This window comes from Leucoraja erinacea, chromosome 6 (assembly GCF_028641065.1).
Source record: "Leucoraja erinacea ecotype New England chromosome 6, Leri_hhj_1, whole genome shotgun sequence".
NCBI lineage: Eukaryota > Metazoa > Chordata > Chondrichthyes > Rajiformes > Rajidae > Leucoraja > Leucoraja erinaceus.
Genome location: NC_073382.1, coordinates 59,487,662 through 59,500,166, shown reverse-complemented (window position 1 = coordinate 59,500,166; position 12,505 = coordinate 59,487,662). Strand labels below are relative to the sequence as shown.

Sequence of the window (12,505 nt, the reverse complement as noted above, 5' to 3'; positions counted from 1 at the left end):
AAATGCAAAAATAATTTGCTTGAGAAATCCTTATAGTTGATTTTTAATTTGGTTTTGAAGTGACATTTTATTTTTGTTACTTAGAGTCCACCAAATTTCATGAGCATGCTTCTGCAAGCAGGATAGGACTTGGGGGGTTTTTGCAGGTCCTTCCTATTATAACCTAGATTTTGCTTTCTACAATGCACACCTGTAATACCTCTGTAGTGAGAGTCATGAGGAACATGCACACACCATACCAGCCCCAGTGCACCTTCTTAAACATGCTCAGACAGAGGGGCCATTCCTACAAACTAATAACCCACTGTGAATGGCTTGATTATAATCGCGTATTGTCTTTCCGCTTGCTAGTTAGTACTCAACAAAAGCTTTTCACTGTACCTCTGCACACGTGACAATAATCTAAACTATCTAACTAAATTAATCTAACTAAACTGAACAAGCTGATTCACAGAACCATGCATTACATCTGCCATCCCAAATTCTGTCTCTCCATACTCAAATCAGATTTGACTGCATGCTAGTGAGGTGGAATTGGCCCTTGAAGCGATTGACTGGTTCCAAGCTCAATGAAGTCTCACGGCATCATGGACAAGGAAATGTCCTGCTGATGATTGCCGAGCACAAGCGCTCAATTGATGAATCAATAACACCAATTGAAAGAAACATCTAAGAGTAGCACAGCACAAAATGTCTTCTAGATGAGGAACTTAAGTACTTATCACCAGGTGTAACCCACAGCACAAATACTAACTGTGTAGACCAGATCGTGAGGTGCGCATCTAACAGCCGAGCCTGTATCAGATGAGGGGAGAAGCAGTATGATGAATAACCCTAGTTAACCTCACCCTTGCCAATCTACATGGGGAAGATGCATAATTCCTTTGAATAATCTTCATCATGCGGACTCACAGTGTGAATAGAATAAATTTGGATAGATCCGACAGCTCAAATTGGGAATTTTGAAGCAGAATTAATTTTCTGCCACGGTCCGTCCCCATGGCCTTTGAATCAATATCCCTCCATGTATCAAGACCAGGCAAGAATCTTGGTTTAGGGAGGTTTGTAGAAGAATATGCTACGAATAGCATCAGGCCCACTAAAAACACATTCATGCCAAAGCGCAGAATATCATGATGTAAGTAGAGCTATAAAAGGGGCAATGGCCATGCATTCGAAACTCACATCTGATGAGTAAACAGAAAGTGAGAAGTGGAATACGAGTTCATCACATTTCATTTGATGTTTAAGAAGGAACTGCAGATGCTGGAAAATCGAAGGTACACAAAGATGCTGGAGAAGCTCAGCGGGTGCAGCAGCATCTATGGAGTGAAGGAAATAGGCAACGTTTTGGCCCGAAACATTGTCCATTTCCTTCGCTCCATAGATGCTGCTGCACCCGCCGAGTTTCTCCAGCATCTTTGTGTACATTTCATTTGATGATTGAAATGACTGTTAGTGCTCCAGATGCAGAGAACCCATTTCAAATGATTGCTTCAATAGAAAACCTGCCAAAAAAAAAGTTAAATTGATTCCCTTCTTAAAAGCAAAGTAATCTTTTATGCAATTCCACTGAAGCAAAAAAGGTGTGTGTGTTTATAAAGCGCCTTTCGTATATTCTAGATGCCTCAAAGTGTTTTACAGCTAATGATCTATGGGTTGCCACTGTTGCAATGTAGGAAACTGCCCTCTTCCTAGAGCTAAATTACTTCTTGCAATGTTTAAAGGGCAACTATTCCAGGAAGCCATGCTTTCAAAACAAAATATTGCAGCAGTATAAACATTCAGGTCCCCGTTCTAAAAATGCCTAAATGAAACAAAATTACAATTTAATTTAACACTTCAGGCAGTGCTACATGATGTGCCTTTGTCCAATTAGTTGTATCCTTATGTACTGTTGATCAGAATACTTAAAACTTGAAAATATTAGTCATGATTGTCAGCATGATCTGTCTATAAATGCAAATTCATGGATTTCGTAAAAGATAAAACATCTTAAGTGGGGGTCATGTGCAAAGAATTAAATTCGCAAGCATTTGAAGGGGCATGTGCACCGATCCTTAATTGTCATTGGCCAAATATGATTTGCATCCATAACTTTGTTATATGTAATTTTTTTGTACACATATTTGTGGAGCCCAAGATTATGCTAATTTTCTCTTGCAAAGAAAAACATGTTTACTCAAGTTAATTGGGGAATTAAGAAGTTCTGAATGTGACAAATCTGTAATTCATGAGTAAATATTTAATGTGTCATAAAATTTAGCTCTATAGCTTTAGAATAAATCATTTTTTAAATAAACTCATTAACATTGTTTTGGAAACCGTAAATAGTAGTCATTTTGTATGATATACATTCCTGATTATTATTTTATTAATAAAACAATAAAATGGAAACCATGTTATTTCAATTAATTTACATTACAATAGCAGAATCCAATGTCTACCTCTCCAATGAATGCTGTGACTGGCAGTCCTATTACCAGGAAGAGTGGAAGTGTTGATTATTTATCCTTGGATTTCCAACCCGGTTCTCCTAGTCCTCATCGAAAGGTAAATCTTTGGGTTTGGATAATAGCTGATAATGTAACTTCATTAGATTTTTTAATTATTAGCACATATGTAAAAGTGTTCCAGTACAGAGGAAGGGTCTCAACCCGCAAAGTCAAGACAAGAGACATTGTCACATGTACCAATTGGTACAGTGAAATTTGTGGTCACCATACAGCCATACAAATAAAAGAAGAGCACGATAGTCTTTAACATAGACATCCCCACACAGCGGAATCAAAGTTCATTTCCTTCCACAGTTACTGTCCAATCCATTGAGTTCCTCCAGAAGTTTGTTGTTTGCTCTTGTTTCTTATATTTGCAGTCTTTTGTGTCCCCATTGTATGTATTCTTGCATTAAATATGGGGTGTAATTCGGTAAAATGTAAAATATCAGAATGGGGGAAGATGCAATTTTTCTTGAATTATCTCAAGATGGCAAAAGCAAGCTGCTGCTTATGCTATTTTCCTATTTCTCGTTTTTTTAATGCTTTGTGCAATTGAACAATTACTCTTTAGTCATCTAAAATGACTGCTCTTCAGGTGTACTAATTGGTTTGTGTGAGAGTCAAGTAATAGCAAATATATTCAACCTACGTTCAGTGAAATCAATTGCTGTAATGACCTGCATCTTATGTCTAACCAGCCTTCCACATCCTCGGTAACATCAGATGAAAAAGTGGACTATGTACAAGTGGATAAGGAAAGGACCCAAGCTCTACAGAACACCATGCAGGAGTGGACCGATGTGAGGCAATCCTGTGAGGCTCTGAAGAGTCTCAAGTAGCAATATAAATGATAAATAGTTGAAAGATAACTTATTTTCTGTTCTGTTTTTTTATTAATTTGGATATCTGGTGCAAGTTATGTCAGAAATGGTGAAACAATCCAATCTTTTGCAATGCCTCAAAATTTTACAAGTAGCTTTCCTTCACTTTTTGATAGAAGCAGCCACTAATGTATCTGTTCACAGATGAAGGTTCATTCTCAGAGCAGTTTAGGGGTAATAGCTGAAGCAGGTTTTTCCACAATCCTTGAACATTCACAGCAACTTATTATCCATTATTGTCCTTTGTTAGAATATAATACATGTCTGTCTGATTAAAATATTGCAACACAGGTGAGATAACCAACTATTTTTTGCCACTCTGTTAAACACAAATTTGCGTTACTAGCACTATGACCTCTTATCTGAAGAATCCCATGGAAACTTGTAATGTTTGCTTACATCATTTAATTGGGATACTAGACAAAAAATATTTCAACAAGTTAGTACATTCTAAATCATGTACACTTAATAAGGACTGAAGCATCATTGAATTATTTCAATGTCTGACAAAAAGGTGAACTTTCAACATAATCTTAAAACTCAAAGCAAAAATCTGAAATAAAAACAAACTGCTGGAAATATTTAGCAGTTCAGAGAGTATATTTGGAGAGAGAAACAAGTTTAATGTTTCATATGAACCTTTCATCAGAGCATTAAATTGACGTTTCAATGAAAATTGTGCAGTTTCAAAAGCAGCTTAATTAAGCATTGCATTAAACTGCAAGAGACAACTTGAAAACAAAACCTGGACAATTGAGGAAGTTCTACCTCTTTGAATCGGAGGAGATAGGTTACAATGAATAATGGTACCCCATTAAATATAGGAATATACCTCAAGGAATGATAGGGCTCCTTAGAAATGTTGAGGAGCGCACCAGATGGAATTTGTAATAATTGCACAGTGTGTAGATCTGAGTAAACTTCTTCGCAAAAAAATTACTTAACAGCTCATCGATATAATTTTAAAAATATTTTTTTTAAAGCAGGGCACTTAACTTCAGTCTTCAAAAACCACTGTATGATGCATGTTTGCCTACCGTATTGTAATTGGATACTAGCCAAAGATCTTTAATGCATTGATTTTAAAGTTGATTTATTTAAAATGAGAAATACCTAGTTATGTATGGGGAAATTATTATTATTGGCAGCACTGTTCACAATCCTTGCAAGTTTAATGGTTTTCATTGTTGTTTGTAGGCATAAAAGCAAAACAAATAGAATTGAATTCACTCCAATCTTGTTTGCAATCTTTTGTTCAGTAATAAGCATTCTTAAATATTTTCAGTGCCATAAATTTTTCAGCTGCATCCTAAGAGTGTAAGATGTGATGGAAAAGAGAATTGAGGTTTAGACCATGACAGCATCCATGTGGAAGGAGAGGAGAGTTCAATTGGAGAAAGAAAATGTCTTACTGGCCAAGTGCCCTGTGACTGTGCAGTGAATTCTACATAAAAACTCATTCATTTTTAAAAACTTAGTGGAGTGATCTTTTGTGATCCCTGTCATGGTCAAAATCTCACAATTTATCATGGCATGGTGATTTTTAAATTATTTTACATCATTACATTGTGTTGTGGGGTGAGAAATTATAAAGATTGTTATATTGTTATAAATCAACAGCCTCCAATTCAAACTTGAATTTCAGAGGCAAGTTGAGATGGATACCAAGGCAAAACTGAAATTATTGGGATTGGAGTGAAATGAATTCCAGAGTTTGGAATCATAGCTCACATAAAGGAAGATGGACCAGGTAGTTGGTCAATTATTACAACCCCAAGACATCACCACAAAGCACCTGGCACCAATGTCTTAAGCCCAACCATTTTCAGCTGCTTTGTCAATGTCAGAAGAGACGTGCACTGGTTGCACAATGTTCAATCCCATGTGTTATTCCTCAACATACAAAGCACTTTGTGCCTGTCTGTGAAAGGCAGGTAATGAGCTGTACAGATTACTTATGGCAAGGCTGAGCATCTAACCACCTACTGTTGATGTTCAGTGGCATTTCCATTGTTGGTGGTTAATAAACCAAATCAGGGTTGTAGGAACTGAAGACCTTCCATGCTTGATCTATATCTTTAACTCCATTTATATATCTCAATGCCACATTGCATGATCATTGTTCCTGACAATAATCTATTTATCTTGAAAGATTTAAGTATTCCACCACCCATAGATATTTGAAAAGGAAGAGAATTTTTAATTGGTGAAAGTGTGTGCTAATTACTGTTTGCTGTTTTTCAATTACACTTTCAAAACCCCAAAAGACAATTTCATTATATTCCCAGCTTTGGCCATTTTCACTTCCCCATCGGGATAAATAAAGGCTAGAAATTGGATCAATGTGGTTTTTTTTTTGTGCAACATCAATTTAAGCTGGAGTTGCTCACGTTTTCCATAATCTTCTAATGAAATCAGCCTGACCATGAAATGACATCAGGTGTTTCCATATGCTTTTCATGTTGCCTTATTTGACTTTTTTCTTCTAATCATTCATTCAAAACACTCGCACACCCAATGACATAATTATTCATGCAATATCCATTTCCAGCCTTATCAATGTAATTGGAGCTCAAAGACTTGATGGGCCTAATTCTGCTTCTTATGATTAAGAACGAGATAACAAAATTCTGCTCCTGCATCCAGGAAGAAGAGAATATACCAGGGGACCTCTGAACTGAGATACTGCCTGACCTGCTGAGTTAGACCAGCACTTTGTGTCTTTTTTAGAATTGAAGGCATGGGCTCATATGTTGTAATGGTAAGTGGTTAAAACATAAAATGACACAAAGAGCTGGAGTAACTCAGCAGTTTGGGCAACATGACCTGCTGAGTTACTCCAGCACTTTGTGTCTTTGTTTGTAAACCAGCAACTGGAATTCCTTGTTTCTACTGCTGCCTTACAGCACCAAGTTCGATCCTGACTATGGGTGCTGCCTGTACAGAGTTTGTACGTTCTTTCTGTGATGAACGCGCAAGTTTCCTCCGGGTGATCCTACACTCCTAAGACATACAGGTTTGTAGGTTAATTGGCTTCAATACAAAATAGTTCCACTGTGTAGGATAGTGTTAGTGTATGGGGTAAGCACTGGTCGGCGTGGACTCGGGTGGGCCATAGGGCCGGTCATCACACTGTATTTCCAACGTCTAAAGGACTTCTGCATAAAAATTGTTTGCAATAGAACAAATAAATCACCTTGACCACAATTATCAACATTTAAGGAAGCAAATCTGATCACATAAGTTGCAGAGAGATCGCTTGTTTATCAATAACCTGTACATGACTTACAGAAGGATGGTTTTGAGTAAAATGAATAATTATGAAACAAAACATGATGTACTGTGAGATAATTTAAATTCAAAAGCAGGGTATTTTGCTTCAATAATGAAGAGTATTATGTGCATAGCATTTGTCTCCTTATTTAAAGAAGGATGTTTATACCTTAGAAGCTGTTCAAAGATAGTTTACTAGAATATCACCCGAAAATGATGGGATATCTTGAGGCGAAAATTTTAACGGATTAGGTTTATATCCATTGGATTTTAGAAGAGCAAGAGGCAACCTGCTTGAAGGGTATAGGTTCCTGAGGGGGTCTTGTGGAAGGAGGTGACAGATGTTTTGTCGCATGGGAGAATCTTGAACCAGGGGCTGATTGCTTACAAATAAAGGGTTGCCCATTTAATAGACAGAAAAAAATATTTTCTCAGAATTCATGAGTCATTGGAATATCACTCCTCAAAGAGCGGTGGAAGTGGTTTTTAGATATTTTCAGTGTATGGGAGATAGATTCACACAAGGGAATGAATAGCAAAGGGAAGAAATATTACTCCGAGTAAAGTGCAGAATTTAGATTTCATGCAGCTCAGCCATGATTTTATTTAACAGCTAGGTGGATGATTCTTAATGCAAGTGTTCTTCTGGTAGAAACAAATCATAGCAAAATACTGCAGCAGGTTAAGAGATGGAGTGGAATTTGCAATAGACAACAAGCAGGTGGAGACTTTGATGCCTACTACATAATACCTAACTATGCCAGTCATAACACAAACACCTCTGCTAGAGGAAGAGCACAAAGACCTGGAACGGAGGTGGAAAGCAGTAAGAGCAGGAGGGGGAAGAAGGAAAAAGGAGGCTAATGGAAGGATGTTCTTGATCTATGCCCAAGCAAATGGACAAGGCAAGCATTGGCTCCACAGGAATATGTGGGATTCCCCAAGGGGAGAGATTATTTTCATAATAAACTTGCAAAAGAAAGTCATTAATGAGACCAAGTCAACCTCTCCATATTACAAACCTTAATATCAATATTGTGCATCAGTAAATAGTTGAGAAAGTCCAAGGAACACAAAATACACTTTATGTCCATGCATTAAAGGAAAAAAGTAACATTTGCTCAGTAAACATATCTTTGTGCTTCTGTGAGAGAGTGACATTTGATGGCCTATATTCAACATCCCTGTTTGGCAGTAATCTGGACACTAGAACATTACTCCCTTTTCATCTGTATTTACACAGATGACCCTAGATCAATAATAAGACATTTTCTTTAGCTAGCTTGGACTGCTACCTGGACCAACTGAGGGAGCAGACTGATATTCCTAATTGGAGGTTACAGTTGAGCATGCTGCCTTGAAGCCTGTGAATGGTTTGAAGATGAATAGATGGAAGACAATGTTTTGAACGTACATAGCAGGTGACATTTGAAGTGACTGGCAGACAACAATGCATTGATTTGCTGGAACTCAAACTTGGTTCAACTTTTAGCCGTTAAGCTGACCTAGTTAAAAAGATCCTGAATCACAAGTATTTATTACTTGCTGCTTTCGATTTTTGGAGTCAGTGCACTGTACAATTTTATAATTAAATTGGAGTGAGGGGCACAAGACAGGCTCTTGAATTCCTGCAACCCACATTTCTACTCATAAGATAATTAACTTGTGGAAGCCATGGAGAAAGGCTGGCTGCTGCTGCTCAGTACATCTCTGTTCATACAAACTACCTAACTACTGATATTTAAACAAAGAACTTTGGGCTTCTCCTGGATAGTATTGGTGGTGATTTGGATGAATAATCTGCCCACAATTGGCATTTCAATGCCTAACAAAAAAAAACAAGCTGTTTGGTTACAGGTCCAGTTGGATCAGGAATAATAGACTGAGAAGTTGTGCAGTCTCTGTCAATGCCTCAACAGCAGGCATCACCTTCCAGTAAGTCTCGGTCAAGGAATGACGACTAGCCATCACAAATAAGGGCAGAATCTCTTGAGAGACAGTTCAAGTCCATGCATAAAAGCCTAGGAAAAACTTGGTAATGGACTATTCCATTTCATTGCATGCATTCAATCTGATAGGCTCAATCCCTTTATCATGAAAGCATCTAGTTATCAATCCAATTACTGAAGCATAACTCCCAACCATTCAAATAATACATTGAGGTGCGATGGAGAAACAGTTTGACTGCAAGTAAGTAAGCGTGAAAGTACAGACACAAAATATTGGAGTAACTCAATGGGTCAGGCAGCATCGCTGGAGAAAAGGGAATATTCCTCAGACTGGTCTGAACAAGGGTTTTGACCTGAAAAGTCACCTATTCCTTTCACCAGAGATGCTGCCTGATCCACTGATTTATTCCAGTATTTTCTGTCTACCTTTGGTCCAAACCAGCATCTGCAGTTCTTTCCCACACGCTTGAAAGCATGTTGGGCTACTTCTTCTGGCATAACCTCATACCTAGGCGATTCTGTCCCAGACACATACAACCAAATTCTTTTAATGTCAGACAAATTGGGTTTCCAGTCCAACACCTAATCCACAAGACACTTTCTTCTTACTTTCAGTACTAGGTCTTCCATATCATGTTCCATAAATCTGAGAAATTTGGTATGGTAACCATTGTTGCTGCTCTGTCTGCCCTGGGAGTGTGCCATTAAATTGTAGTTTTTTCTGTGCTGCACTAAATTCAGTTTTAAGATGATTTATGGAAGTCTTGTTTCAAAATATTTCATTAACTTCATGTTTTCCACCTAGTGCTACAGTTAGTACATGAAATCCAATCGCTAGCCAAGTATATGTATAATATCAAATTCTCTTAATATTTTAACGACCTCGATTAGATTAAATCAAGCAAAATTAATACAAGGCAATTCTATACCACTTGAGACCCCCAGTTTCAAGCTTTGGTTTCTGGCATTTGACAAAGCTCAAAGTTATTTTCTACTGCATATCAGTCACTACATTCCAAAATACACCATTATAATATACTAAATTTCCCTTAGCAATTACCTTAAATCCAGATCTTCTGAGAATACAAATGTTCTTTTCTCTTCATTCTTCCAATCTCTTCTAAGAAGTTGGGACTTTATTTCATCTCCAACACACAAAATAGGTCATCCTTGCCTTTTCTAATCTTCCCATGCAATTGCACTAAGAAACTTTAAAAATGTGGCCCTGACATTTCTTCATCCCGAGAGATATCTGATTATTAAATTGGAAAATATTACTTCTTGGTCAAATGATGTCATATCAAAAACACCGAATGGCTTTTTGGGGATGAGGAGACATGGGGTAGGAAAGAAACCAAAAGGATTGACTTCATACAAATAAAACTCCAAAGGCAACACATAATATTGAAAAGGCTTCAGACTCATCTTACTTCTATTATTTATGCCACAAGTAATTATATGTTCCAATAAATGTAACACTGAAGGAAGTTTGTCCACTTTATATTGTCACTTGTGTCCTGATAAATGCTCTGGATCAGGTTTTATTCACCGTAGAATGTAAATTTTTTTTTTATTTAATGAAAATGTTGTCAGTGTCTGTGGTATAAATAATTATAAATAAAACACTGTGGAAAATGTACATATTTGGTTGAATCACACAGCTGGATTTGTAATGAGCACTTACTGTTTTAAACTTCTGTACTGTATATACAAAGACTGCACTTCAGCACATAAGTAAATACTCAGTTTAGCTTGCAGTATTAGCATTTGCAATTTTCTTTGGATAGATTATGTCCTTCAGTAATTCTGAAGTATTATTTAATTTCAAATAATTCTTTAATATAATAAAGTAATAGTGATTTTACCTGTGGTCAATCCTATCATTACATCATAACCACAAGATTTCATAAAGAAACTCTTCAATTTTGGCTTGAGCCAAATAATCCCATTACCGAATCAGCAAGATGTACACCATCCAGCTACTAAAACCTCTTAAAAAAGAACTACCAGTTTGTAAGTGCACTATTTTGCAAAATCTAACCACTGTTTTTCTGACTGCTTATAGTGATTATAATAAGCCTCTTGTTACAAGACATTTGCTTTTTTGGTTTCTGCATACTTTACACAGTGCCCTCCATAATGTTTGGGACAAAGACCCGTCATTTATTTATTTGCCTCTGTACTCCACAATTTGAGATTTGTAATTGAAAAAAAAATCACATGTGGTTAAAGTGCACATTGTCAGACTGTATAAAAGGGTATTATTAACCATTTTGGTTTCACCATGTAGAAATTACAGCTGTGTTTATACATAGTCCCCCCCCCCCCCCCCATTTCTGGGCACCATAATGTTTGGGACACATAGCTTCACATGTGTTAGTAATTGCTCAGGTGTGTTTAAATGCCTCCTTAATGCAGATAGAAGAGAGTTCTCAGCTCCATGTCTTTCCTCCAGTCTTTCCATCACCGTTGGAAACTTTTATTGCTGTTTATCAACATGAGGACCATATTTGTGCCAATGAAAGTCAAAGAAGCCATTATGAGACTGAGAAACAAGAATAAAACTGTTAGAGACATCAGCCAAACCTTAGGCTTCCCAAAATCAACTGTTTGGAACATCATTGAGAAGAAAGAGAACACTGGTGAGCTTACTAATCACAAAGGGACTGGCAGGCCAAGGAAGACCTCCACAGCTGATGACAGAAGAATTCTCTCTATAATAAAGAAAAATCTTCAAACACCTGACCGACAGATCAGAAACACTCATCAGGAGTGGATTTGTCAATGACCACTGTCCGCAGAAGATTTCATGAACAGAAATACAGAGGCTACACTGCAAGATGCAAACCACTGGTTAGCCACAAAAATAGGATGGCCAGGTTACAGTTTGCCAAGAAGTACTTAAAAGAGCAACCACAGTTCTGGAAAAAAGGTCTTGTGGACAGATGAGATGAAGATTAATATATCAGAGTGATGGCAAGAGCAAAGTATGGAGGAAAGAAGGAACTGCCCAAGATCCAAAGCATACCACCTCATCTGTGAAACACGATGGTGGGGGTGTTATGGCCTGGACATGTGTGGCTGCTGATGGTACTGGCTCACTTATCTTCATTGATGATACAACTGCTGATGATAGTAGCATAATGAATTCTGAAATGTATATATTCATCCTATCTGCTCAAGTTCAAATGACTCAAAACTCATTGGCCGGTGGTCCATTCTACAGCAAGACAATGATTCCAAACATACTGCTAAAGCAACAAAGGAGTTTTTCAAAGCAAAAAAAATTGTAAATTCTTGAGTGGCCAAGTCAATCACCCGATCTGAACCCAATTGAACATGCCTTTTATATGCTGAAAAGAAAACTGAAGGGGACTAGCCCCCAAAACAAGCATAAGCTAAAGATGGCTGCAATACAGGCCTGGCAGAGCATCACCAGAGAAGACACCCAGCAACTGGTGATGTCCATGAATCGCAGACTTCACGCAGCCATTGCATGCAAAGGATATGCAACAAAATATTGAACATAACTACTTTCATTTGCGTGACATTGCTGTGTCCCAAACATTATGGTGCCCTGAAACAGTGGATATTTGTGGATATCTATTGTGCACATAATTGGCACTGCTGAATAAAACACCACACTTAGTTTGAATTATTCTGGAAAGGTTGATAACTTATTTTCAGTTGCATTGATTTAAAATGTTACATGGCCATCATTTTCCCCTGTGTACTCAATTTATACAATTGTTGGAAATAATTTTATAAACTGTTGGCTACTTTTAAAACAATTACTAATTAACAAAAACTCCTTGACGTATCGAGGCAACTCCACATTCTGGGGATTATAATTCCTATAAAACTGTCCATATTGCAATTTTCGATAATACAAAGCCACATCATC

At 37.3% G+C, this 12,505-nt stretch overlaps 1 protein-coding gene across 3 annotated transcripts in view; it reads left to right on the top strand.

Moving 5' to 3' along the window:
- gab2 (GRB2-associated binding protein 2) overlaps positions 1-12,298 on the top strand; it is a 239,020-nt gene extending 226,722 nt beyond the window's left edge. For 2 of the 3 annotated variants that reach the window (XM_055637176.1, XM_055637178.1), the window contains exons 9-10: positions 2,431-2,553; positions 3,197-12,298. In XM_055637176.1, the coding sequence (XP_055493151.1) occupies positions 2,431-2,553; positions 3,197-3,337 (264 nt within the window). In that variant the 3' untranslated portion in view covers positions 3,338-12,298. The remainder of the gene's footprint in view (positions 1-2,430; positions 2,554-3,196) is intronic. The other variant, XM_055637177.1, reaches the window with a different exon arrangement.
- Positions 12,299-12,505: the final 207 nt, after the last annotated feature.